At 40.2% G+C, this 26,401-nt stretch overlaps 1 protein-coding gene and 1 long non-coding RNA gene across 3 annotated transcripts in view; one reads left to right on the top strand and one right to left on the bottom strand.

Annotated features, from left to right (window-relative positions):
* Positions 1–277: 277 nt before the first annotated feature.
* Positions 278–26,401, bottom strand: PLA2G12B (phospholipase A2 group XIIB). Of its 2 annotated transcripts, none has more exons than XM_036114130.2 (4): positions 26,058–26,401; positions 12,043–12,131; positions 8,182–8,347; positions 278–1,738 (listed from the first exon to the last, which is right to left on the bottom strand). In XM_036114130.2, exons 1-4 carry the CDS (start codon positions 26,266–26,268, stop codon positions 1,617–1,619), a joined length of 588 nt encoding a protein of 195 aa, XP_035970023.1. In that variant the 5' UTR covers positions 26,269–26,401; the 3' UTR covers positions 278–1,616. The 2 variants fall into 2 exon arrangements, with proteins under 2 accessions (XP_035970023.1, XP_035970024.1); XM_036114131.2 differs by having other exon boundaries at positions 278–1,735.
* Positions 26,238–26,401, top strand: part of LOC144382565 (uncharacterized) — an 85,636-nt gene continuing 85,472 nt past the window's right edge. Inside the window, exon 1 of the long non-coding RNA XR_013449736.1 lies at positions 26,238–26,279. This is a non-coding gene — a long non-coding RNA (uncharacterized LOC144382565). The remainder of the gene's footprint in view (positions 26,280–26,401) is intronic.

The raw sequence follows: 26,401 nt of genomic DNA, 5'->3' as shown, positions 1-26,401 counted from the left end.
GAGTCATTAGATCGAGCCCCATGTCAGGCTCCATTTAACGTGGAGTCTGCTTGAGATTCTCTCTCCGTCTGCCCCTCCTATTCCCCTAAAATAAATAAATAAATAAATAAATCTTTTAAGAATGTATTAACATGCATTTAAGAGGTTCAATGACTGAACTGTAGACAAAATTAAAATTTGGTACCATATGCCCTGTTATTTGGCATTCTATGCCCTCAGACTGATAAGGCAATAGAAAAAGGTGTAAAATTATACCATAGTCTATTTTTTAGGTAGATGCTTAATAAATTTTATTGAAATAAATATAAACCACAGGGATGAATTTTATATGCAATTAAATCCAGTTTCTTAGTATGCCAATTAATTTTATGGCTTTACATAAGATCAGGAAACAGTTTTTCTTCTTGTTCTTCTTAGAAATGGCTATCATCAACAATTCTTAACAGAACCAGGAAAATTAACAAAAGGAAGGAAAAAGACAGAATGACCTAGGTCAGCAATTGGCCAACTTTTTCTGTCAAGGGCCAAATGGTAAACATTTTAGGCTTTCTGGCCAGTCTGTCACAACTATTCAGCTCTGAGGTTGTAGCACAGGAATGGCCATAAACAAATGAGAACACGGTTGTGGTCCAGTTAAACTTCACAGAAGCAGATGTCAGGCCTGATTTGAGCTTCATTTTCCAATCCCTGACCTTAGTGGACCTCAGCCTTCCCAGTGCATCAGAATCAGGTGGGGAGCATTTATAAAACACCAATAGGTAGATACCACCCCCAGAGATTCTTTGTTTTTTAATGCTCCTCTGGTGATTCTAATCTGCAGTCAGGGTTGAGAACCATAGTTTAGGGATTGACCATTTGCGTCCCCTCAGATTTCAGGGACTTTTCATAGCTATCTTCAGTGGCAATTTTTTACCACATGCTTCTCAGATCTTAACATGACACTAACACCACTTAGGAATTGGGAATATCAACAGGAATAGTTCATTGAGGAAAGAATTGAACCTCAGAGACCTAACTCCATCTGACCTCACCTTCATTGGCCTTAACCAGGTAAGTCTCTGACTTTGCCCACCTGTTCTCATCTCTCCAGCACCAGTGGGAATGATGGTTATCATTGGTGGAACTTACCAGGAAGGGTTCTGTTCTCTTCTAAGTGAAATGGAAGCACATTGGTGATAATGGAATTCATTCATCTCTTTTCTAAAAAGTACACTTTATTAAATGTGAGATGCTGGACCAGAGGAAAGTCCTTGCCTCTCACATGGTTGGACTCTGCAAAACTTCATTTATGAATATAATTACCAAGTCCAGGAATCCCAGTATTTTAGTCTTTATTTTAGTCTTTAAACTAATAACTGAATTGCCAGGCAAATGTGTCTTGGTTGGGGAGACCATTGTCAAATGAAGAGTAGTCTTCAAATCACTTCATGGCTTCTTTCCAATTCTCCTCAAAGGATGGGACTCACTTCTCAGCTGTAGAACAAGGCTTTCTTTCTCTTGCTTTGTGGTATCCAAACTTCTGGAAGCAAGGATGAGATTGCTCATTCTGCCACACTACCATCTCAGAGACTGACAGCCATGGCGTCACTCAAAACCAGGAAGGGATCACCTCTTTCTCATAACTCTGCCTTCTCCTCTTCCACACAGATGCAGGCTGCCCGCTGGCTATTCATAAAAGGTCGGCAGCCCAAGGTCCATACAGTATTGAACACAGTATCAGCCAGAGAATCACAGGCTACTTGAAAAAGATGAAGAGAAATAAAAGGTTAACATACAAGACTACCTCAGGTAGTTTGAGTAATTTTAAGAAGCAATGTAATTCCAAGGATAACATGACATCTGGAGGAAAGTAAAGGCAGTAATCCAAATGCAGAATTAAAAAGAAAAACATACATTTAAGAGAAGCTTTTTTGTAAGCTTCCATCCCATCTAATAAAGCAGAATATACTTTGGGGTACCCTTCTTTTATGGGCCTCCAGGTCAAAATCATGTTTAGCAATTAGAATCTCCCATACCACTATGCTCACTCCATGGAAACTCTACCATTTTTGCAGAATATTCCCTCAGATAACTCTGTTTCCTATAGCTTTCTCTGTTCAAGTGTGGGATGAATAACAATTCACTCATTAAAAAACCATGTGTGTTGGTCAATAATTCTCTTAGGCATCAGGGATACAAAGACCAAAGTGACCCCTACCCAAGTACTCACAGTTTGGACAAAGAGGTAGACAGGATGGATAGGTAAACTACACCATGATGGAAGTGAAATCAAGGTTGTATGGGAACCCACAGAAAGACTCTCTATCCCTCTGGGGGTAAGAGTTATTAGGGAAGGCATCTCAGAACACCTTCCATTAGAATTTTGATAGAGATTACATTGAATCTGTAGATTGTTTTGGGTAGTATGCACATTTTAAGAATATTAAGTCTTTTAATCTGTGATCACAGAATATCTTTCCATTTATTTGTGTCATCCTCAATTCTTCCATCAATGTCTTATAGTTTTCAATGCACAGGTCTTTCACCTCCTTGGTTAAATTTATTCCTGGGTATTTTATTCTTTCAATGCAATTGTAAATGAAAATTTTTAAAATTTTTCTCTCTGATAATTCATTATTAGTGTATAGAAACAAAACTGATTTTTGTATATTAATCTTGTATCCTGTGACTTTACTGAATTTATTAGTTCTAACAGTTTTTTTGGTGGAGTTTTTAGGGTTTTACATATATGATATCATGTCATCTGCAAATAGCAATAGTTTTACATCTTCCATTTTTTTATTTAAAATTTTTTTAAATTTTATTATGTTATGTTAATCACCATACATTACATCATTAGTTTTTGATGTAGTGTTCCATGATTCATTGTTTGTGTATAACACCCAGTGCTCCATTCAGTATGTGCCCTCTTTAATACCCATCACCAGGCTAACCCATCCCCCCATGCTCCTCCCCTCTAGAACCCTCAGTTTGTTTCTCAGAGTCCACAGTCTCTCATGGTTCGTCTCTCCCACCGATTTCCCCCCCTTCCATTTCAATTTCGATGTCTTTTATTTCTTCTTTTTGCCTAATTGCTCTGGCTAGAATACTTCCAATACTATATTAAATAAAAGTTGTGAAAGTGGGTGTTCTTGTCTTATTCCTGATCATAGAGGGAAAGCTTTCAGCTTTTCTCCATTAAGCATGATGTTAGCTGTGGGCTTGTCATGTATGGCCTTTCTTATGTTGAGATATGTTCCCCTCTACCTATTGTGTTGAGAGTTTTTTTTTTTTATCACAAATCGATATTGAATTTCATTAAATGCTTTTTCTGCATCTATTGAGATGACTATATGATATTTATCCTTCATTTTGTTAATGTGGTGTATCACATTGTCTGGTTCGCTGAAGTTGAACCATTCTTACATCCCTTGAATAAATCCCACTTGATTATGATGTACAATCCTTTTAATGTATTTTTGAGTTAGGTCTGCTAAAATTCTGTTGAAGATTTTTGCATCTATGTTCATCAGGGATATTGACCTCTAATTTTCTTTTCTTGTGGTGTCCTTGTCTAGTTTGGGTATGAGGGTAATGCTGGCCTCATAGAGTGAGTTTGGAAGTGTTCCCTCCTCTTCTATTTTTTGGAAGAGTTTGAGAAGGATTGGTATTAATTTTTTTAAATGTTGAAGCCATTTATATGGATGATTAATTCTTTAAATGTTGAAGCCACTTTAAAAGTCCATCTTGTTCATTTGTTGGGAGATTTTTTGATTGCTAACTCGATCACCTTACTAATGATCAGTCTATTCAGATTCTACTTTTTCATTATTCAGTCTTGGTAGGTTGTGTGTTTCTAGGATTTACCCATTTCTCCTCCGTTGTCCAATTTGTTAGCATATAATTATTCATAGTAGTCTCTTGTGATCCTTTGTATTTCTGTGGTATCAGTTGAAATGTCTCATCTTCCATTTCTGATTTTATTTATTTGAGTTCTCTTTTTTTCTTAGTGAGTCTAGCTACAGGTTTGCCTATTTTGTTCATCTTTTAAAAAAACAGCTCCTACTTTCATTTATCTTTTCTATTGTTATTTTAGTCTTCATTTCATTTATTTCTGTTCTGATCTTTGTTATTCCCTTTCTTCTACTAACTTTGGGCTCCATTGCTTTTCTTTTTCTAATTCCTTGAGGTGTACAGCTAGAGTTTGTTCAAGATCTTTCTTTTTTTTCTTGATATAGGCATTTATGGCTGTGAATTTCCCTCTTAGAACTGTTTTTGCTGCATCTCATAAGTTTAGGTATGTTGTATTTTCATTCATCTCAATATTTTTTAAAAAGATTTATTGTTTTAGAGAGAGAGAGCAGGGGGAGGGGCAGAGGGAAAGAATCTCAAGCAGACTCTCCGCTAAGTGCAGAACCCGATGAAGGGCTCAATCTCATGACCCTGAGATCATGACCTAGCCAAAATCAAGAGACAGATGCTGGGGTGCCTGGGTGGCTCAGTCAATTAAGTGTCCAACTCTTGATTTTGCCTCAGGTCATGATCTCAGGATCAAGATCAAGCCCCACCTCAGGCTCTGTGAAAGGCAGGGAGTCTGCTTGGGATTCTCTCTCTCCCTCTCCCTCTGGCCCTCCCCCACACACTCTTTCTCTCTCTCTCTAAAGTAAAAATAAATAAATCTTAAAAAAAAAAAAAAGAGTTGGACACTTAACTGACTGAGCCACTCAGGTGCCCCTCAATATTTTTTTTTATTTCTCTTTTGATTTCTTCTTTGGCCCTTTGGTTGTTTGGTACCATTTGTTTATTTGCTCTCTACATTGCTCTCCCCACTTCTAGTCAATATTGTACTGGAAGTTCTAGACAGGACAACTGGCAAGAGGAATACGTAAAAGGCATCCAAATTGGAAAGGAAGATGATATGTAGATGGCATTATCTTGTGTATAGAAAAACCTAAGGAATCCACTAAAATCTATTAAAATTAATAAGTGAGTTGAGCAAGGTTGCAGGATAATAGATCAATATGCAAAATCAGTTGTATATATATGTATACATATTTATACAACATACATATACATATATATATTTCTGTACATTATTAATGAAATAAAATTAAGAAAATTTTATTTACAATAATAACAAAATGAATAAATTAATACTTATGAATATATTAAACAAAAGAAGTGTAAGACTTGTGTTCTGAAAACTATAAAACATTGTTGAAAGAAATTAAAGAAAATCTAAATAAATGGAGAATTCATGTTCATTGATCAGAAAACATAGTTTTGTTAGGATGGTAATATGCCTCAAATTGATCTACAGATTTAACAAAAGCCCTATCAAAATTCCAACTGCCATTTCTTTCAGAAATCGACAAGCTGAACCTAAAATTCATATGGAAATGCAAAGCATCCAGAATATCCAAAACATTCTTGGAAAAAGAAGGACAAAGTTGAAGGACACTTCCTGATTTCAACGTTTACCACAAAACCACAGTAATAAAGACAGTGTGGCACAGGCAGAGATCAATGGAATAGAATTGAAAGTAGAGAAATAAACACTGCATTTATATTCAATTGATTTTTGATAAGGGTGCAAAAACAATTAAATGTGAGGAAGAAGAGTCTTTCAGCAATATGCAGGAACATCTGTACATACACATACAGAAGAATGAAGTTGCACCTCTTTCTTACACCATATGTAAAAATTAACTAAAAGTAGATCATAAACCTAAATGTATAAGCTAAAACAAAACTTTTAGAAGAAGAAACTCTTAGAAGAGCAAATCTTTGTGACCTTGGGTTAAGCAAAGCCTTCTTACATATGACACCAAAAGTATAAGCAACAAAAGAAAAAAATAGATAAATTGGACTTAATCAAAATGTAAAACTTATGCATTACAAGTAATTTCATCAAAAAAGTAAAAAAAAACCACAAAGTGGGAGAAAATATTAGTGAAATCTATATTCGATAAGGGATGTGTGTCCAGAATATATAAAGAAAGCTTACAACTCAATAATAAAAAGACAAGTAACCCAATTTAAAAAGAGGCAAAGGATCCAAATAGACATTTCTCCAAAGCAGATATTTAATGGCCAATAAGCACATAAAAAGATGCTCATCATAAGCAATCAGGGAAATGCAAATCAAAACCACAATGAGATACAATTTCACACTCACTGGGGTCTATAATTAAAAAAGACAGAGGGGCACTTGACTGGCTCATTGGAAGAGCATGTGATTCTTGATCTTGGGGCCATGAGTTCGAGCCCCATGTTGGGTGTGGAGATTGCTTAAGTAAATAAACTTTAAAAAAAACTGATAATAACAAGGGTTGGTAAGGATGTAGAGAAATTGGAACTTTAATACATTGCTGGGGGGAATGTAAAATAGTACAGCTGTTTTGGAAAACAGTTTGTCATAAAATTACCATTATAACCCAGAATTCCCCTCCTAGATATATACTCAAGAGAAATGAAAAAATATGTCTCCACAAAAACCCATACATCAATGTTCATACCAGAATTGTTCATAATAGACAAAAGGTGGAAACAACCCAAATGTCCTTCATTTGGTGAATAAAGAAAATACATTATATCCATATAATGGAATATAGTTTAGCAATAAAAAGGAATGAAATACTGATACATGCTACCCCATGGATGAACCTTGCTGAGTTAAAGAAGCCGGTCACAGAAGACCACATATTTTATGATTCCATTTATATGAAATGTCCAGAATAGGCAAATCAATAGAGGTAGAAAGATTTATGGCTGTCAAGGGCCGGGTAGGGGAAAGGTGGAGTGGGCTTGCTTGTGGCTATGGGATTTCCTTTTGGAGTGTTGAAAATGTCCTAAAATTGATTGTGGGGCTGACTGCATAGTTCTCTGAACATATTTTAAAAGCATTTAAATTGTGCAATTGTATAGTATGTGAATTATATCTCAATAAATCTATTTAACAACAACAACAAAAATGATCAGAATATTCCAAGCAGAGGGAACTATAGAGGCAGAAGGATATGGTCCGTCAACCCAAGGAGTTTGGAATGGCAGAAGTCAGGAGAGAAATCAGAAATATGCATGATGCTGCTGGAGAGGTAGGGTAATGGATGAGAAAGGGCTACGTATATCATACTAAAGAGTTTGGATTTAATCCCAAGGAAGAGGAACCAGTTGAAGGACAGAGGGTGGAAATGACTGGATTCATGTGGTGCAAAAATATATCTGGTCCCTCTGGGGAAAAATAGATTGGATGGGACCCAGAGATTTGATTAACTTGCAGTAATCAGGCAAGTGGTATATCAAAGAGATATTTAGAAGAAAGAATCAATAGAACGTTGCTTAGAGGAAGTAACTTGACCTGACCCTAGATTAGCAGCAGGTACTTATTCACCTTTTGTAGGTTCAGATAGTGTAATACTCCCTTTTACGGGGCCTAATTAATTATTCATATTTTCAAGCCTTCACACATTCCCTTTAGGACTACACCCTAGACATCGATCTATGAAAACAGTCCAAGATTCTTTCTACTGCTGACATTCTAGTGGCATGAGGCCAGCTCCTTATAAGCTTAAATGTCAAACTTTGCCATCTAAAGATATATAATGCTAATACCTGGATGTAATGTTCTGGCTTTGGAAACTAAAGGATTAAAGCTTTTCCTAAGGTGAATTAGGGAAAAGAAATTACACAATCAGCGCTAGAAACTGGGTGGCTAAGCAGTTGTTTAAAAATAATTATCCTCAAGTATACAGAGAGCTTTATACAAAAAAGATAGATTTTTAAAAATTCTTTGCCAAACTGAGAACAAAATAAGGAAAAAAGGGCTTACACCAAACCAAGTGGTCCCATACAGAATAACTCCTGATACGGAAAATTATTTAATAGTGGAATGCATAACCAAAGCCAGTTGGGCGACTCTTTCTCCGGTCTTAAAGGACAGATTTTTAGATCTCTGGGAAGGCTTTGGTGTGGCCTGTCCATCAGGAGTGTGGCCAGCAGCTCCTGGGCAGGACAGCAAGAACTTTAGTAAAGGAATGCCCAGAATCTTCCTTCACCCTTCTTATGTTTGTCACAGTGTTCTAGAAAGAAAGTTCAGTGAGCTCTAATGGTCCCTTTGCATAAAGGGGCTCTGGATACATTTCTGTATGAAAACAGGAACAGAACTCCCTGCTCACCAGCAGATGCCCTTAAGATACCTACCTTCCACGTTGGAGACAAAGCCCAGACTCCGCTTCAGGTCAGAACAGATAGAGTGGAGACACCATCGGAATTTTGCGTCACAACGATACTTATTGGCACCGCAAGTATCATAACAGACGTCCAGCTGGTTGCAGCACTTGGTCATTGCTGGAATGCCCAAGTCCATCTGGGGAAAAGTGAAGGAAGAAAATGCCACGTTTAGACTAAGGACCTTAGGCAACCTTGCCCTCCTTGTTATGAACTAGCCAGTCCTCAAATTCCCGTTATACATTCAAATCAATTCCAAAACACCAGCCTCTCGGGAGAACACATCTGGTTGACAGTCACGGGATGTTAAGTTTCAATCATGGTTCAGTTATTAGTTTATGAACTCTGAATAGCCCATTTTCTCTTTTTCTTTTAGAGGTAGTAATTTTCAAATTCTCAGGCCACTATAGTCATGAGAATAGAGATCAGAAGGTTAGTGAAGAAGGCAGAGCTGCAGGACTTCCAAATCCAACTAAAACCTATGCTATGTGAGATTTTGCTTGAGCCAAGGATCTGAAAGCTCAGAAGTATGAAGAATTAAGCCTCAGTTCATCAAGAGTTCACCAGCATTTATCAGGGACCCATCCCACACAGCACTGTTTTAAAGGTGTGTTACGTGTCAGGGAGCAGGGTGGGCTCTAGAAGGCGTGGTTCCCGACCGCAGGCTGACTGCAGTCAACGGCGAGATCTGACACACACACACAGACATGTATTAAGCATCCTATAAACAGTTGCAAATGTTGTGGCATAAACTGAGTAACGAGGTTCATAGAATGCCACATCTAGAGTTTGATAACTCTACATGGGTTTTTTTGGAGAGGCTTATTAGTGATGAGGGTAGACTTAGGGTGTAGCAGGTAAAGAAAGGAGATATGAGCAAATCATATGTGAGCAAGTCAGTTTGTTTAGTCTTTCAAGGGCTTAGCAGGGATGTATTTGTTTGTTTCTTTATTACTTTTTAATTAGAGAGAAAGGCAAGTCAGTGGATGGCCCTGACTTGCAAAGTAACCGGTAAGAATTGATAAAAACTCTGGAGCAAGGCAGGGACATGATGGAATGAATGACTACAGAGAGTGATCGTTCTGTGGTCTGTGAAATAGTCTGGAACAGGGGCGTCGAGACATAGGTAGAGCATCTTAGAATCTTTTGCGGTTCTTCTGTTCATAGACTTGGACCCAAGGGGAGACTGTGGAAATCTGGTTTCACAGTATAGGTAGGGATTGATTGATTAATCAGCTATTATAGATCCTTTTCACTTGGGTCTCCTTAAGTGGTCCCTTATTTGAACTTTTACTCCAAGGACACCTAAAGCAGAATATGGACATTGATAGTTTAAAATGCCCTTCTGAGAAAAAGGAAAGAAAACACATTGTTACATTAAGAGGTAATGTGACTCATTAGACAAGGTTACAGCCTGGGCCCTGCATTTCTGGGCAGATTCCTATCATCTGATTCCTTCCATTTACTTGTACCTCATCCCTACAACTAAACATACATCACAGCAGAGGTAACTGAAAATTTGATGAGTATAGTTGCTATCGTTCAAGTCAACTAAATTGGAAATTCTTGAACTAGTTCTAAACAATACTTGTACCAACAAACAAAATGGCATCATTCCCGAAATAGAGTGCCTACTGTTGTTGAAAACTGACCCCTCCCAAAATATGTAACGTGAAGACAGAGTTTGGGGATAAAGAAGGGACATGGTTTATTCCTTTGCCAGGCAAAGGGGGCTGCAGCCGGCTAACGCCTCCGAGATCACACGCCTGTCCTGGGGTAAGAGGCTGAAAGGTTTTATAGGAAAATACAGGATCGGGGCAGTTTCAAGAGGAATCTGGTTCGTGCTACGAGCTGTGCCCCGTATGTCCTCAAGCGCTGGTGCCGGCCATCCACGTCTTGGTACTAAGCATCGACATTCATACTGAGTTCCTAGAACAAAGGGCTCTACAGAAAAACAGTGATGGGGAGGGGGAGGTTTCAAGAACGAGGAAGAGAAAAAATTGTTCACAAGTCAAGCCTTGCTGAAGCATTAATGTGTCCATCTTCATTTCCATCCATTTGTACATTTCCATAGAGGTTTCAATACCACTTCCATAGTTACTAAATTGGTATCGAGTATATTTGCCAAAAAGGGGGATTTCTCTAATATAAATATATATTTGAAAAAATTGCCTTTCCTCTGCGTCCATGCACGTACTGATGACTGTGGACAAGGCTGGGCCCATGGTTGTGCAGGTCGTGCATTGCGCAAAAGCATCCTATCAGAGGGGGCACCTCCCCACAAGACATCACAGATTTGTATATTTATTAAGAAAAATGTCTAGCCAGGGCGCCTGGGTGGTGTAGTTGGTTAAGCGTCTGACTCCTGGTTTTGGCGCAGGTTATGATCCCAGGGTCGTGGGATCCAGCCCCTTGTTGGGCTCTGCATTTAGCAAGAGTCTGCTTTAGATTCTCTCTCCCTCTCCCTAATGCTCCTCCTCTCGCTCTCTTGCTCTCTCTCTCTCTCTCAAACAGATAAATAAATCTGTTAAAAAAAGAAAAAGAAAAATGTCTAGCAAATGGCAAATTTCCTCTCCTAACAATCAGTACATGAGGATAAATTTCTGACAAATGGAAGAGGCAAAGGGACATTTTCCCAATTTGCACAAAAATGCCACATTGGTGGGCAGCATTTTGTTTTTAAAGATTTTATTTATTTATTTGAGAGAGAGAGAGGATAAGCAGGAGGAGCAGCAGAGGGAGAGGGAGAAGCAGACTCCCCGCTGAGCCGGGAGCCTGATGTGGGGCGCAATCCCAGGACCCTGGGATCATGACCTGAGCCAAAGGCAGACGCTTAACCGACTGAGCCACCCACGCACCCCAGTGGGCAGCATTTTTGATAGAAGAAAAAACATTTTGCTGCTTAGAAGACTATTACAAAGTAAAATCTTTTGAATCAGTGGAAAAGTGAAGTTGAGCCTGACTAAGGAAGAATTCAAAATCATAGCTTAGGTGTGAAATCCCTCTACCTACCTTTTACATAACATCTCTTTTCTGAAGTAAAAAAGATAAAAGGGCCTCCAAGAGGTCTTAAAATCAATCAGTTTATTACTTGTTTTCAGGGGAGACCAGTGGTTTGAGAAACGGCCAGCAGTAGGAAGAGAAATGTTGAGCCAGCGGTTAGATTGGGGGGTGCGGGTGGGGGCTGGATGCTTGTATGTGGGTGGGTATGTGTAGAATACTATGGTCTTAGTACTCTAAACATAGTTGGTTTGATGCTACCAGCTTGATCTCAACCACTTGCCAAAGTCTTTGCTGGTCAGTGCCAAAGGCTCCAGCACATCATGGGAAAAGTCTCACTAAATTTAAATAAGTCAAACTTGTCAGATTTCATATGAAGTGATGTTTGATCCCCTACGATTTGGCTGATACTTGCAGTGGTGATTTTAAAGTTCACCACATAAGGTCTTATCTGAGGGAGAGCTGCCTCTGATAAAAGGAAATCAGATACTTTCTTTGAAAATTATCTCCCTTACTCTGTATCCAATTTTTTTTAAAGATCTCATTTATTTATTTGTCAGAGAGAGAGAGAGAGCACAAGCAGGGGGAGCAGCAGGCAGAGGGAGAGGGAGAAGCAGGCTCTCTGCTGAGCGGGACTCAATCCCAGGACCTTCGGATCATGACCTGAGCCAAAGGCAGATGCCTAACCGACTGAGCCACCCAGGCATCCCTCCAATTTAAAGCAATTTTACTGCTCAGCCATATTCCATAAATGATCACTCCCATCAGGGATAACTCTTGGACTTGCCTTAGTTAAAACCAATCAACTAAGAAAATAATGATGGTGGTACGTACACTTTCTGGTACCTTAAGACCCAGGAAATAGGAGCTGCAGCCGTTGGGCTCCTGAGGCTTGTAGCCAGGTCTGGGCATGGGTGCCTTTCCTAGCAGGAGAAAGAGAGGAAAGAAGCAGAAAGAAATATTTAGAAATTAAGCATTTGGGAACATTCATCAAATAAAAATTATCTAAAAGCATATTCAATTTTTCCTTTAAAAGTCATCATTCACATCCCAATTAGGTGGTAATTGATGGTGATGATGATGATAATGTCATAAAAGGGTAACAATCTTCAGACTAGTTTGGCATTTTTCTCCTAATCTCAAAGAATTTTATGAGCATTCATTTACTAATGATTCTAATGTTTTGTTTTGTTTTTATTTTTTCTTTTCTAATTTTTATTTTTTATTCTTTTCTTTTATTTAAAATCGATTAATTAACATAGTGTATTATTAGTCTCAGAGGTAGAGTTCAGTGATTCATCAGTTGCCTATAACACTCAGTGCTCAGTACATCACGTGCCCTCCTTAATGCCCATCACCCCTGTTACCCTCCACCTCCAACAACCTCAGTTTGTTTCCTATAGTTAAGAGTCTCTTATGGTTTGTCTTCCTCTCTTATTTCGTCTTATTTGATTTTCCCCTCCCTTTCCCTATGATCATCTGTTCTGTTTCTTAAATTCCACATATGAGTGAGATCATATGATATTTGTCTTTCTCTGACTGACTTACTTTACTAAGCATAATACCCTCTAATTCCGTTCACTTCATTGCAAATGGTAAGATTTCAATTTTTTGATGGCGGAGTAATATTCCATTGTGTATATATAATACCACAACTTCTTTATCCATTCATCTGTTGATGGACATCTGGGGTCTTTCCATAGTTTAGCTATTGTGGACATTGCTGCTATAAACATTGGGGTGCATGTGCCCCTTTGAATCACTATGTTTGTATCCTTTGGATAAATACCTAGTACTGCAATTGCTGGCTCATAGCGTAGCTCTATTTTTAACTTTTTGAGGAACCTTCATATGTTTTCCAGAGTGGCTGTACCAGTTTGCATTCCCACCGACAGTGGGAGTCGAGTGTGATAGAGTTCAAGTTTTAAAGCATTGTGATCTAAAATATGCAGGGAATAATCCCAATCTTTTGGTACCAGTTGAGACCTGATTTGTGACCCAGTATGTGATCTATTCTGGAGAATGTTCCATGTACACTCAAGAAGAATGTATATTCTGTTGCTTTAGGATGGAATGCTCTGAATATATCTGTGAAGTCCATCTGGTCCAGTGTGTCATTCAAAGCCCTTGTTTCCTGTTGATCTTCTGCTTAGATGATCTGTCCATTGCTTGAGTGGGGTGTTAAAGTCCCCTACTATTATTGTATTATTATCAACGTGTTCCTTTAATTTTGTTATTAATTGGTTTATACAATTGGCTGCTCCCAAGTTAGGGGCATAAATATTTACAATTTTACAATCCTGGACTTCCAGCTCTATTACAAAGCTGTAATCATCAAGACAATATGGTACTGGCACAAAAACAGACACATAGATCAATGGAACAGAATAGAGAACCCAGAAATGGATCCTCAACTCTATGGTCAACTAATCCTCAACAAAGCAGGAAAGACTATCCAATGGTAAAAAGACAGTCTTTTCAACAAATGGTGTTGGGAAAATTGGACAGCCACATGTAAAAGAATGAAACTGGACCATTTTCTTATACCATATAAAAATAAACTCAAAATGGATGAAAGACCGAAATGTGAGACAGGAATCCATCAAAATCCTAGAGGAGAACACAGGCAGCAACCTCTGTGACCTCAGCCGCAGCAACTTCATGCTAGACACGTCTTCAAGCGAAACAAAAGCAAAAATGAACTGTTGGGACTTCATCAAGATAAAAAGCTTTTACACAGCAAAGGAAACAGTCGATAAAAGTAAAAGACAACCGACAGAATGGGAGAAGATATTTGCAAATGTCTTATCAGATAAAGGGCTAGTATCCAAAATCTATAAAGAACTTTTCAAACTCAACACCCAAAGAACGAATAATCCAGTCAAGAAATGGGCAGAAGACATGAACAGACATTTCTCCAAAGAAGACGTACAAATGGCCAACAGATACATGAAAAAATGCTCAACATCACTTGTCATCAGGGAAATACAAATCAAAACAGCAATGAGATACCACCTCACACCAGTCAGAATGACTATAATAACAAGTCAGGAAATGACAGATGTTGGTGAGGATGAAGAGAGGAACACAAATATATGGAGGTTAAATAGCAAACTACTAAAGAATGAATGCGTCAACCAGGAAATTAAAGAAGAATTTTAAAAAATTCATGGAAACAAATGAAAGTGTAAATACCACAGCTCAGAACCTTTGGGATGCAGCAAAGGCGGTCCTAAGAGGGAAGTATATAACAATACAGGCCTTTCTCTAATGTTTCTTAAGTGCATGACTTTGGAGGTGAGGTCCATGGCAAAACGGAACTAAAACTCAAGGTGTCCTGGGGCACCTGGGTGGCTCAGTCGGTTAAGCCTCCGATTCATGATTTCAGTCTCAGGTCATGCTCTCAGGGTCATGAGATTGAGCCCCACGTCGGGCTCCAAGCTCAGTGGGGAGCCTGCTTGAGATTCTCTTCCTCTCCCTCTGCCCCTCCCCCAGCTCACGCACATGTTCTCTCTCTAAAATAAAATAAACTCAAGGTGTCTTACTCCTTCATCCACTGTAAGACAAAGCAGAACATTACCTGATCACACACTTAACAAATCAGAACTTTAACAGTACCTCAAAATTTTTTCAGAATAACTTGAAGGAAATTTTGCAAGATTCCATAAATGTAAGCAAAGCATTATTGATCAAAGAGCAAAGAAAACATCACCATGCAGTATTTGAAACTTTGTATCATAGAACTAAGCAGAAACGATCTGGTTTCTGCTACATGGCTACATGGCTTTTGAGTTATTTTATAATCTTGCAATTCTGTAGAGAGAAGCTTCGTCAATGTTATCAATGGTAGTCATCACAGGTAAAGAGAAGCTTGCAGGACAGTCGTAACAGTGAGTATTTTCCTGTTATCCAGCTAAGGAAAATGGGACTAAGAGGCATGTGACTTGCCTAAGTCGTGCACTGAGTGGGGGAAGTAGCATATAAATCCAGATTTCTTGTTTTATGTCTCCAAAGCCCATGTTCTTCCACCATATTCCTTTGCCCGTTTTTAAGAGATGCAAGACAGAGCATAAGACTGAGGAAATAAGCTAAGAATTAATCCTCAGAGTGAGGCACATAGCATTTCTTTCACCTTCTCCTACAAGGTATTTCATTTTTAATTACTTGATATTATGAAATATTTCAAAACTGAAGAAAAGCCAGAGAAAACAACACCCATGTACCCACTACACAAACATAATAAATGTTAACATAGCCAAACTTGCTATCCATATTTTTTGGTTTAATTAAATGTTACAAGTACAGTTGAAGTCCCCTTTGCACTCCCCTGTTTTAATTTTTAGATACTAAGTCTATGCTTTAAAGCCCTCCCTCCTTATTATCCTTAAAAATAGTTTTGACTATTCTTGGACCTATTGTCTTACAATTGAATTTTAGAGTCAACTTAGTAAATTCTACAAGAGACAGTACAGGATTTTTATTGAAAATACGTTGTCTTTATAGATTAATCTGGAGACAGCTGATTTTTCTTAGAATATTCTATCTTCCCAAACGTGGGTATAATACAGTTTTCTATTTACTTGGGTCTTCCTTTATGTCCTTCAATAGAGTATTATAATTTTCACCATATATTTATTCTATCCCCTACATATTGTATTATTCAGGTGCTTAAACAAAATAGAATATATCATAATCCAGAATTAAGGATCATAAGTTCATATGGCAAATCTGCACTTTTCTGGAACCCAGGCTGCTTCTAGCCTTCTGCTCTACCAGCCCTAGAATGCAACCCTGGCTCTCATGGTTCAAGATGGAGCTTCAGGCAATACACTCATACTGCAAGCAGCAGGATAAAAGGAGGTAGTGGGTCATAGCCCACTCTTTAATAAACACACTCCGGAATGGTACACACATCACTTCCTCTTATTTCCCTTTGGCCAGACCTTAATCAAACAGCAATACCTAGTTGTAAAAGTGGGCTAGGAATTGAAGTCTTTTTTCAATGGAGGCATCCATGAGCCCAGCTTAAAATTGAGGAGGAGGGGTTTATTACTATAGAAAAGGGGGAGGATAATAGGGGACACTAAGCAGTCTCTGCCACTATCTGTTTGGTTTTTGTTTCTGTAGTATGACGTGTATATGAGATCATGGTTTAAGATGGCCCCCAGCAATCCCCGTCTCTTGGTGTTCGTGCCCTTTTGTGTTGTCCCAGGGTTGGTCTATGTGACCTAGAGAATATGGCAAAAGTGGAAGTATGTTTCTTCCAAGATGAGGTTATCTATCAGCCCTAGACAACCACTAACCAACTTTCTGTCTCTATAAATTTGCCTATTCTGGACATTTCACATAAATGAAATCATACAATATGTGGCCTTTTCTGTCTGCTTCTTTCACTGAGCATCATGTTTTCAAGGTTCATCCATGTTATAGCATGGATCAGTATTTCATTTTTTTTATTGTCAGTAAGTGTGATGAACATTTAGGTTTTTCCCACTTTTTGGCTATTATGAAAAATGCTACTACAAACATTATTTTGTGTGGACAATATGTTTGCATTTCCCCAGAGGAATAAAACTTCTGGGTCATATGCTAACTCTGTTTAACATTTTGAGGAGCTACCAGACTATTTTCCAAAGTGATGGCACAATTTTACATTCTCCACAGCAATGTATAAAGGTTCTAATTTCTCCACATCCTCTCCCCCACTTGTTATAATCTGTTTTTTTTTTTTTAAGATTTTATTTATTTATTCATGAGAGACAGAGAGAGAGAGAGAGAGAGGCAGAGGGAGAAGCAGGCTCCCAAGGAGCAGAGAGCCCGATGCGGGACTCGATCCCAGGATCCTGGGATCACGACCTGAGCCGAAGGCAGACGCCTAACCATCTGAGCCACCCAGGCACCCTATAATCTGTCTTTTTGATTACAGCCATCCTAATGAATGTAAAGTGGTATCTCATGGTCATTTTGATTTGCATTTCCCTAATAACTAATTATGTTGATTGTCTTTTCCTGTGCTTATTGGTCACTCATATGTCTTCTTTCCAAATACTTTCTCCCATTCTGTGGCTTGCCTTTTTCTTTCTTTCTTTTCTTTCTTTTCTTTCTTTTCTTTCTTTCTTTCTTTCTTTCTTTCTTTCTTTCTTTCTTTCTCTTTCTTTCTTTCTTTCTTTTCTTTCTTTCTTTCTTTCTTTCTCTTTCTTTCTTTCTTTCTTTCTCTTTCTTTCTTTCTTCCTTCCTTCCTTCCTTTCTTTCTTCTTTCTTTCTTCTTTTTAGGATTTATTTATTTATTTATTTATTTGCCAGAAAGAGGGCATGGGAGAGAGAGAGAGCGTGAGCAGGGGGAGCGACAGTCAGAGGGAGAGGGAGAAGCAGGCTCCCCACTGAGCAAGAAGCCCAATGTAGGACTCAATCCCAGGACCCTGGGATCGTGACCAGAGCTGAAGGCAGACACTTAACCGACTGAGCCACCCAGGAGTCCCTTCTTTCACTTTCTTGATGGTATTCTTTGAATAGCCAAAGTTTTTAATTTTGATGAAGTCTGTCTACTTTCTTTCTTTTTGTTTTTTTAGGTGAAATTCGCATTTCCATCTTAAAGTGCACAGTTTAGGGGCATTCAGTACATTCATAATGTTGTGCAACCATTGCCTCTGTCTACTTTCAAAACATTTTCATCACCCTCCAAAGGAGACCAAATGCCCATTAAACATATTCTCTTCTCCTTCCAACCCCTGGCAACCACTAATCTGCTTTGTCTCTAGGGATTTACCTTTTCTGGATATTTGAATAAGTGGAATCATATAATATGTATCATTTTGTGACTGCCTTCTTTCACTTAACATAATATTTTCATGGCTCATCTGTGTTGTAGCATCTATCAGTATTTTGTTCTTTTTATGGCTGAATACTATTCCATTCTCTGGATATACCACAATTTGTTTATTCATCCATCCATTGATGGACATTTTGGTTGTTTTCATCTCTTGGCTATTGTGAAGAGTGCAGCTGTGAACAATGGTGTGCAAATATTTGTTTGAATATCTGTTTTCAATTCTTTTGGGTACATACACCTAAGGAGTGGAATTGCTGGGTCATTTAGTAAAGCAATGCTAAACTTTTTGGGAAATTATCCAACTGTGTTCTTCAGCAGCTGCACCATGTTAAATTCCCACAAGGAATGCACAAGGCTTCCAATTTCTTCACGTCCTCAGTTTCACTATTCTTCTCCTGGTTGGAACGATCTGAAGGCCTGGTTTCCTTCACTTCTGGAACACATAGCCCCTGTCTGAATGTTTTCCTTTCCTCATTCTCCTTAATTTCTCCTCCTGGGCCTCATATTACTGAATGATGAATCTTCTTAACTCTGTCCTTTATATATCTTAACCTCTTTTTTACATTTTCCATCTTTTTTCTCTCTCTGCACTCAATTTGACCAGTCCATCAAATCTATTTTCCATTTCACCAATTCTCTCTAGGTTCACTAATCTGCTATTTAACCCATCCACTGAGTTTTTTCTTTCAATGGCTATAATTTTCACTTCTTGGAATCCTATTTGCTTCTTCTTTTAAATCTGTATGTTGGTTCTCACTGAGTTCTATTTTTTTATTATGTTTTCTAGTCCTTCTTTTATTTCCTTAATAATTTCAAATATTCTTGTTATATTATTTTATGGTCTCCAGTCTTTGGGATGCTAAGTCATTTTTTAATGTCTGCTGAGTCTCCCTCAAGTTCGATTATTTTTCCACGTGGTGTATAATAGTTTAGTAAGACTTCAACTTCAGAAGGGCTTGTTTTTCTAAAGGAATTGCTGGGCCCCGGGTCATGTAGTAAAGAGTGGTTCCTCAATTACCTTTGCTGTGGTTCCAGGAGTCTTAAGGTTCTATAAACACTAGTATTTATGTTAATTTTTCAGCTTGGAACTCATACCAGGCCAACTGTATAAGTTCAAATTCCTCACCTGTGAACAGAATATGTTTGGAGTAGTGATTTTTTTTGGTGGGTGTTCTTTATTCCGCCTTCAAGCCTCAGCCCCAGGGGGATGGATATCATCCCTGTTACTTTCTTGGAATATTGGATAGATCTTTTCCAATCCATTTAAACAGACTGGGCAGGGATGCCTGGGTGGCTCAGTCGGTTAAGCATCTGCCTTCAGCTCAGGTCATGATCACGGGGTCCTGGGATCGAGTTCTACATTGGGCTCCTTGCTCGGCAAGGAGTCTACTTCTCCCTCTGCCTCTGCTGCTCCCCCTGCTTGTGCTCGCTCTGTCTCTCTGATAAATAAATAAAATCTTTAAAAAATAAAATAAAATAAAATAAACAGACTGGGCAGCTCCTCAGGCTCTAAGCTTTATACAGACTGTTCAGTTCCAAATTCCCAATTCTTACAGTGAAAGTTATTCTTCCTCTCTTTGTATGAGTATTTTTTAATAGTTTTTTAAAAAGATTATTTATTTATTTGTTCGAAAGAGAGAAAGAGCATGAGCGGGGGGAGGGGCAGAGAGAGAGAGAGGGAGAAGCAGGCCCCCCACTGAGCAGGGAGCCCTATGTGGGGCTCAATCCCAAGACCCTGGGATCATGACCTGAGCCAAAGGCAGATGCTTAACTGACTGAGCTACACAGGTGCCCCTCTTTGTCTGAATATTAAAACCCATTTCCTTAGCCCATAGAGTCTACATATGTACCTGACTAAAAACTCCAAGGTTTTTAGCATCGGCCCCTACTCACCACTTTGGCACTGCTCTTCCCCTTCAATTGGAACTTACAGGTCTCCCTTTATTCCATTCTAGCTCGAGGATGTATTTTTTTTAATGTTTTCTTTTTACCCAACATTTCTTATTTGTAATGGAGAGGAACTGTGCTTATTGATGGAGTCTGCCAGCCCACCAGTAATCCCTACATGACTTTCCAAAGTTCTTGAGAAAGGTAACCTACCATTGATATGGTACTAATCTACTGTGTGTGTGCACGTGTGTGCACATTTGTGTGTGTGTGTGTGTGTGAGAGAGAGAATGGGTAAAATGTATTAAATAATGTTAGCAATCAAATTACACATATGAAAATAATCACACTATGCCATAGATTAAATGTGAATTGTCTCTTGTAGGTAAGATGATTATGGTGATTTTATTTTTTCTTTGGATTGTTCTATTTTTTTTTAAACATTTTATTTATTTGAGAGAGAGAAAGAGTGCACAAGCAGGTGGAGGTGCAGAGGGGGAGGGAGAAACAGACTCACTGCCAAGCAGGGAGCCCAATGTGGGGCTCGATCCCAGGACCCTGGGATCACGACCTGAGCCGAAGGCAGACGCCCAACGAACTGAGCCACCCAGGTGCCCCTGGGTTGTTCTTTTACAAATGTCCTACACATACTAACTTAAAAGAAATTAGGGGGGAAATTTTTCGGGAAGAAACAAATGTGTAAATTTTGGGATAAAACTTATCTCTTTAATAATTTTGTTGATAAAGAGGTTTTGCAGCAGACGCAGTGCAGTTTCCTGGGGTTACCCTCTGCTTTTTTTATCAGAAGATAAAATTCTGATATCCCAGTTTGAAAGCTAATGGAATGCCAACTCCAGACACTTCCTACCTGTCCTGCTATGGTGATTTCTTTCTTTCTTTCTTTTTCTTTCTTTCTTTCTTTCTTTCTTTCTTTCTTTCTTTCTTTCTTTCTTTCTTTCTTTTTTTCTTTCTTTCTTTCTTTCTTTCTTTCTTTCGTTAATGATAGCTGTAGGAATTACATTTAGGAATGAAGCTTGAAAGAAAAGTTCTAAGTAAAAGGGTGATGGTTTGAGTCTGGGCAGAAATAATTTACTATATCCTCAACTGATAGTTTGAGTTGTTTTGAGTTGCATTGAGTCTTTACAGTTTGATGTTTCGAGTCTAGGCACCCACAATGTACTATGTCCACAGATTAATTTTATTTTCTGGTTTTGGCTATTTACAGGAGTGGGAGGATGACCACTTAGTCCTCTAGTTCACAGGTTGGCAAACAATGGCCAAGACAAGCCCATTGCCTGTTTTTGTAGACCCTGCCAGCTAAAAATTGTTTTTATATTTTTAAATGGTGGTGGGGGGGAGTCAAAACAAGGATAATATTTTGTGTCATGTGAAAATTATATGAAGTTCAAATTTTAGTGTCCATAAAAAAGTTCAATTGGAACACAGCAAGAGTCATTCATTACATTTTAGCTATGGCTGCTTTCCCAAAAAATACTAGCAGAAGGTTGTTATAATTGTGATGTGAGGATGGCTTTCTAAGCAAGACACAACATTCAGAAGCCATAAAGAAAAAGACTGACAGACTTGATCTCATGAAAATGAAAACCTTCTGAACAAAGTGAAACACCATAAAACACATCAGACACTTAAAAGACAAGGGAGATTTAGGAGGAGGGTTAGCCATGAAAGCCGAGTTCTGCCACAGGGCATGCACTCTACCTCCTGGACCCAACCTTTTTTCCCTCTCAGGTTTGTCACTGAAAAGCACCGTAAAAACTTCTGGGCTTTATGACCCAGGTCAAGGGTTACGTCTTCCCCGGAGGGTGTGTCTCTTCTCCCCACCCAGCTGGCTCCTGCAGAAGCTGTGCTCCACCAGAAATCCAGAATCAAAGTACTTCATTTGAAATGTATTATCCTCCTAGGGGCACCTGGGTGGCTCAGTCGGTTAAGCGTCTGACTCTTGATTTCGGCTCAGGTCATGATCTCAGGGTGGTAGGATGAGCCCTGAATTGGGCTCCACACTCAGCAGGGAGTCTGCTTGAGTTTCTCTCTCTCTCGCCCTCCCCCCCTCCCCGGCTCATGCACGCTCTCGAGTGAGCATGCTCTCTCTCAAATAAATAAATAAATCTTTAAAAAAAATAAATGTATATCCTTCCAGAAACACTCAAATATAGCATGAGAAACACACCAAGGGAACAAAGCAGAACTACGACAATTTTACTGAAGCAATAAACTCTATTTCAGTCACTAAAACTGATTAAGTTACTGCAGGAGGGAGGATGACCAACTTGTCCTGGTTTGCCTGGGACTGCCCCTGTGTTAGTACTGGAAGTCCATATCCCAGGAATCCCCACTCCCACCCTGCCTCTTCCCTCGGTCTCCAGCAGACTGGGACATGGGGTCACCCTAGCACGAGAACAATCTTTGCCTCTAAACCAGTGGCTGTTTCCTTTTCTCAGGCTATGGATCCCCTTAAGAATCTGATGAAGGCCGTGAATCCTTTCCCTGGAAAAATATACAAACTCACAGGTTCATAAAATTTTGCTCTAGATTTTACACAGATAAAAGCCCTCTTGAAAAAAGAAGACTGATATTTAGAGATACCTTTTCTAGAACTAAACCCATGAAGAAATTCATCATGAGGTCCTTTTATCAAAGTGTGAATGTGGACAGTATCTTCAATCGTGATTTACAAGACACAGAAACTCTGCTCCAAATACCCTCATCCAGAGACCTTCATAAAGGCACAGAAAACTTAGATCATCATTCGATGATTTCTTCCAGAAGCTGAGAGGGTGTTGTCCAGCCGCTGGGATTTCTGTGTTTTTTAAGTTTATGTTGAAAGAGAACGGGAAGAATCTGAATGCATAATTAACCTGTTCACCAGACCATCTTTCTCATAAGGTTTATAAAATTTATTTGGTATCTGCCATGCTCCATACATAGCACTAATTCTTTCTATATATTCTCTTTAATTCGTATAACAACCTTGTAGGTTGTAAGGTAGGTGTTATTAACATTATTTATAAACATGAGTTAACAGGGGCGCCTGGATGGCTCAGCCGTTAAGCGTCTGCCTTCGGCTCAGGTCATGATCCCAGGGTCCTGGGATTGAGCCCCGCATCGGGCTCCCTGCTCGGCGGGAAGCCTGCTTCTCCCTCTTCCACTCCCCCTGCTTGTGTTCCCTCTCTTGCTGTCTCTCTCTGTCAAATAAATAAATAAAATCTTAAAAAAAACAAAAAAAAAATGAGTCAACACAGGTTGAGAGAGTTAGGTAACTTGCCCAAGGTCACCAGCAATGGAATTCACGCATGCCCACCCCCAGTTCAAACCCATGATTTTTCCATTGCTAGTTATTTCTCAGTCTGGTTCAAGAACCACCTGTACCGTTCCAGAGTCCTACCACAGACCTACTGGATCAGAATCCCTGGGGGTGGGAGAGGGAATCTTGTTCACATTAGTGCAGACCCCTGATAGCAGGTGGGTTACATCTGTTATTGATACCTGCTGAATCTCATTATATTGATAGCCCGATCCTTGGCAATTACAGATTTTGTGTGTTGACAAGAAAACAAGTGCTATAGATCTAAGAAGTGGGGAAATCAATGTTGACACAATGTTGTTGTTCACCTGTCTGAACAACCCATGGGCTGAAGTTCTCCAAGAATGACCTCTTAAAATAGCACTCCATACCTTGACTGCACTTGTTAATCACCTGGGAAACATTAAAAATACTGATGTTTCCAACCCGCAGAGATTCTGATTAAATTGGTTTGGGCAGCAGGAGTTTTGAAAATCCCCCAGGTGCTTGTTAAGTGCAGGGCCAAGATAGAGAACTATGGTTTTAAGTAGTGGTTAAGTACCTATCAAATAGAAATTTTTTCTTGTAGACTACTTGTTGCTAAATTCTTTCCTCTGACAAAAAATTGCAGCCTTCAAAGCAGATTTTTTTTTCCCCCTCAGAAGTGTGGTCTCAGGACCAGCAGCATCAGAATCACCTGGGAACTCTTAGAAATGCAAATTCTCTGGCCACACCCCTGACCTACCGCCCTACCCAATCAGAAACAGGGGGGCGGCGGGGGGGGGGGAAGGGGGTGGTGGCAGGGCAGCCGTCTTTTTAAACAAGCCCACCAGATGATTCAAAGCACAGGGGAGTTTGAGAACCACTGCTTTAAAGAGAGCAGCATTATGCACAAGAAATGTATTACAAAGCAAACTGAGAAAGGACAGAGACCCAGTTAATTATTAGGTATTATCTGTTCCAAAGATTGCTTGATTGACGGTCAACCTGAGAAGATATTTTGTACTGTTTGGCCATAGCCTCCAGGTCCTCGGCTCCACTGAGTTCCAAAGGTAATAAGGCTTAACCCCGTATTTCCTACGTGTTTTTCAGGCCCCTCCTCATGGGCTCTGTTTTCAGAGTGAGTGGAGTTATTTGCCTTCCTGCAATGTTTTTGTTGACTATCCCCCATCCCCCACCAGTGACTGCTGACCCTGTCCAGGGAGAGGCTTACAACCAAATTTTGCTGAAATCTTTTAATGCTATTTTGCTAGAGAAGGAAGGAGAAGGTTTGATTCTTGTTTTCCTAAGAAAAATTCCTGTGGTTCTGTATTTGCTAAACCACAGACTTAAGTCTCTTATTGCCTAGAGGAAAGGAAGGAAAACGGCACCTGTATTTATTCAATACGTGAAGTGCGTTACCTCCTTCCTGCACCATGGATGCAAACTGGGTGAGCACAGTCCAGTGACAAGGCACCTCCGCATTTGCCCGACCCCCCTTGGACAAAGATGGGGCGACGGGCCCAGGGGGTCCCAGCAAAGACGGCTTTTTACCCTATGGGATCTTCGCAGAGAAGATGCAGCTCCTTTGTTCACCATAACTGTATGTGGTTAAAACGTGTGTCCTGCGAGACTTTTGGTTGTGCTGCAAGGATGACCCATTGTCTTTGAGTCACTTGTGGTTCGTAAGGAAGTGCTGTCCCTGGCTCGAAGGTGGAAGGGAGTGAGCGGGACTGATTGGGTGAGTCCAGCAATTAAGCAGCTTTTTTGAGTCTCTCTCTTGAAGCTGAGCTTTATCTGCTGAGTGTTTGGAGAAAATATTTCTCAAATGGTTTCCTGCTAGGCTAGACTGACTCACCATTTTCATCCAATCTCATGATGAAATATTTGATAAACAAAGCCATAAAACGAATGCTACGTGAAGCTGTTTATCTTTCGAAAACCTGCTCAGCCGCATTTAAAGTCACCCCTGCCTCCCGGCTGCGAGGTCCAGGGCCCCGCTTTCTGCTGCCCTTACACGTGTCCCCTCCCCGGTGCAGAGAAGGGAGACCTGACGCCAGGGACTCCTCTTGGCAACTACATGTGCACCCTGGCTCCCAGGTACCCTCTTTACAACTCCGGCAACGTGGGGCTCCTACCCGTTCGCAGTTGTACATCGGACATCAGGCCTGAGGGACAGTGCGAGGCCTGCTCGGGGCCCGACCCACGGTGGGCAGAGACGGCTGGCTGCAAGCCCTCCCTACCCCTGCAGGCCTGCCGTTGCTGAGTGAGGCAGTGACAGTGGGGACTGTCCTCCTGGGAGGGTCGGACACACCGACGCCCGTCAGAGACTGACAGAGCTGGAAGGAAGGTGTGAACTGCATGAGGGAGACAGTCACGGCGTGGCTGAGGAGGCTGTTTCACCCGCTGGCGGAATTGTCTCCGAATGCTCATCTCCAGTGCTCATCCCTAGGAACTCCTCCCAAAGACCCCTCATCTTCTCCCCCCGCCCCCCCACCCTTGCTTCCTGTTCCTCAGAACTGGCCTCACAACAAACTCATTAAAGCGGCCCCCGGGGAACAAGGCTCCCTGGAGTAAGTTTGTTAGAAAAAGTACAGGCAGCTCAGTGAAATTTGTATTTCAGATAAACAAGCAATAATTTGTCAGCGTGAGTGTGTCCCAAATATTTCAAATATATTAACAAATTATTGGTGGTTTATTTGAAAATCAAATTTCACTGGGAGTCCTATGTTTTTATTTGCTGGGTCTGGCAAGCCGACTTAGGAGGTGGCTGACGGGGAGAAGAGCCTGCCAGGCTGGGACCCCGCTCCAGCTGCCCACAGGCCCAGCAGGGGAGACCTCATGTGCACTCACCGTATCGGCATCGGTACTGACAGACTCCGTTTTTCCCTCCCAGCAGCTCCAGAAAGGAATCGAAGTAGCTGTTGACAGATTCAAAGCTGCCCCTGATGTGCCGAAGGCCCCAGTCTGAATAGGACTCCTCAGCCTCAGGGCTCGTGTCACTCTGAGCCAGGCCACCTCCCAGGCTGAGCCACAAGATCAAGAAGCTGGTGGCCAGCTTCATCCTGAAGCCAGGTAGGTACTGAGGTCCTTCCTCAAACCCCAGCCAGTGTCCCAGGAAGTCCAGGCCCACAGCCTGCTGGCCAGATGTCAAGCAGGACTGGAAAGGGGATTATCTGGAACACTCAGTCAGTGTG

The sequence above is a fragment of the Halichoerus grypus genome, chromosome 7 (assembly GCF_964656455.1).
Source record: "Halichoerus grypus chromosome 7, mHalGry1.hap1.1, whole genome shotgun sequence".
Lineage (NCBI taxonomy): Eukaryota > Metazoa > Chordata > Mammalia > Carnivora > Phocidae > Halichoerus > Halichoerus grypus.
The sequence above is the reverse complement of the archived record's forward strand: the minus strand, read 5'-3'. Positions and strand labels throughout refer to the sequence as shown.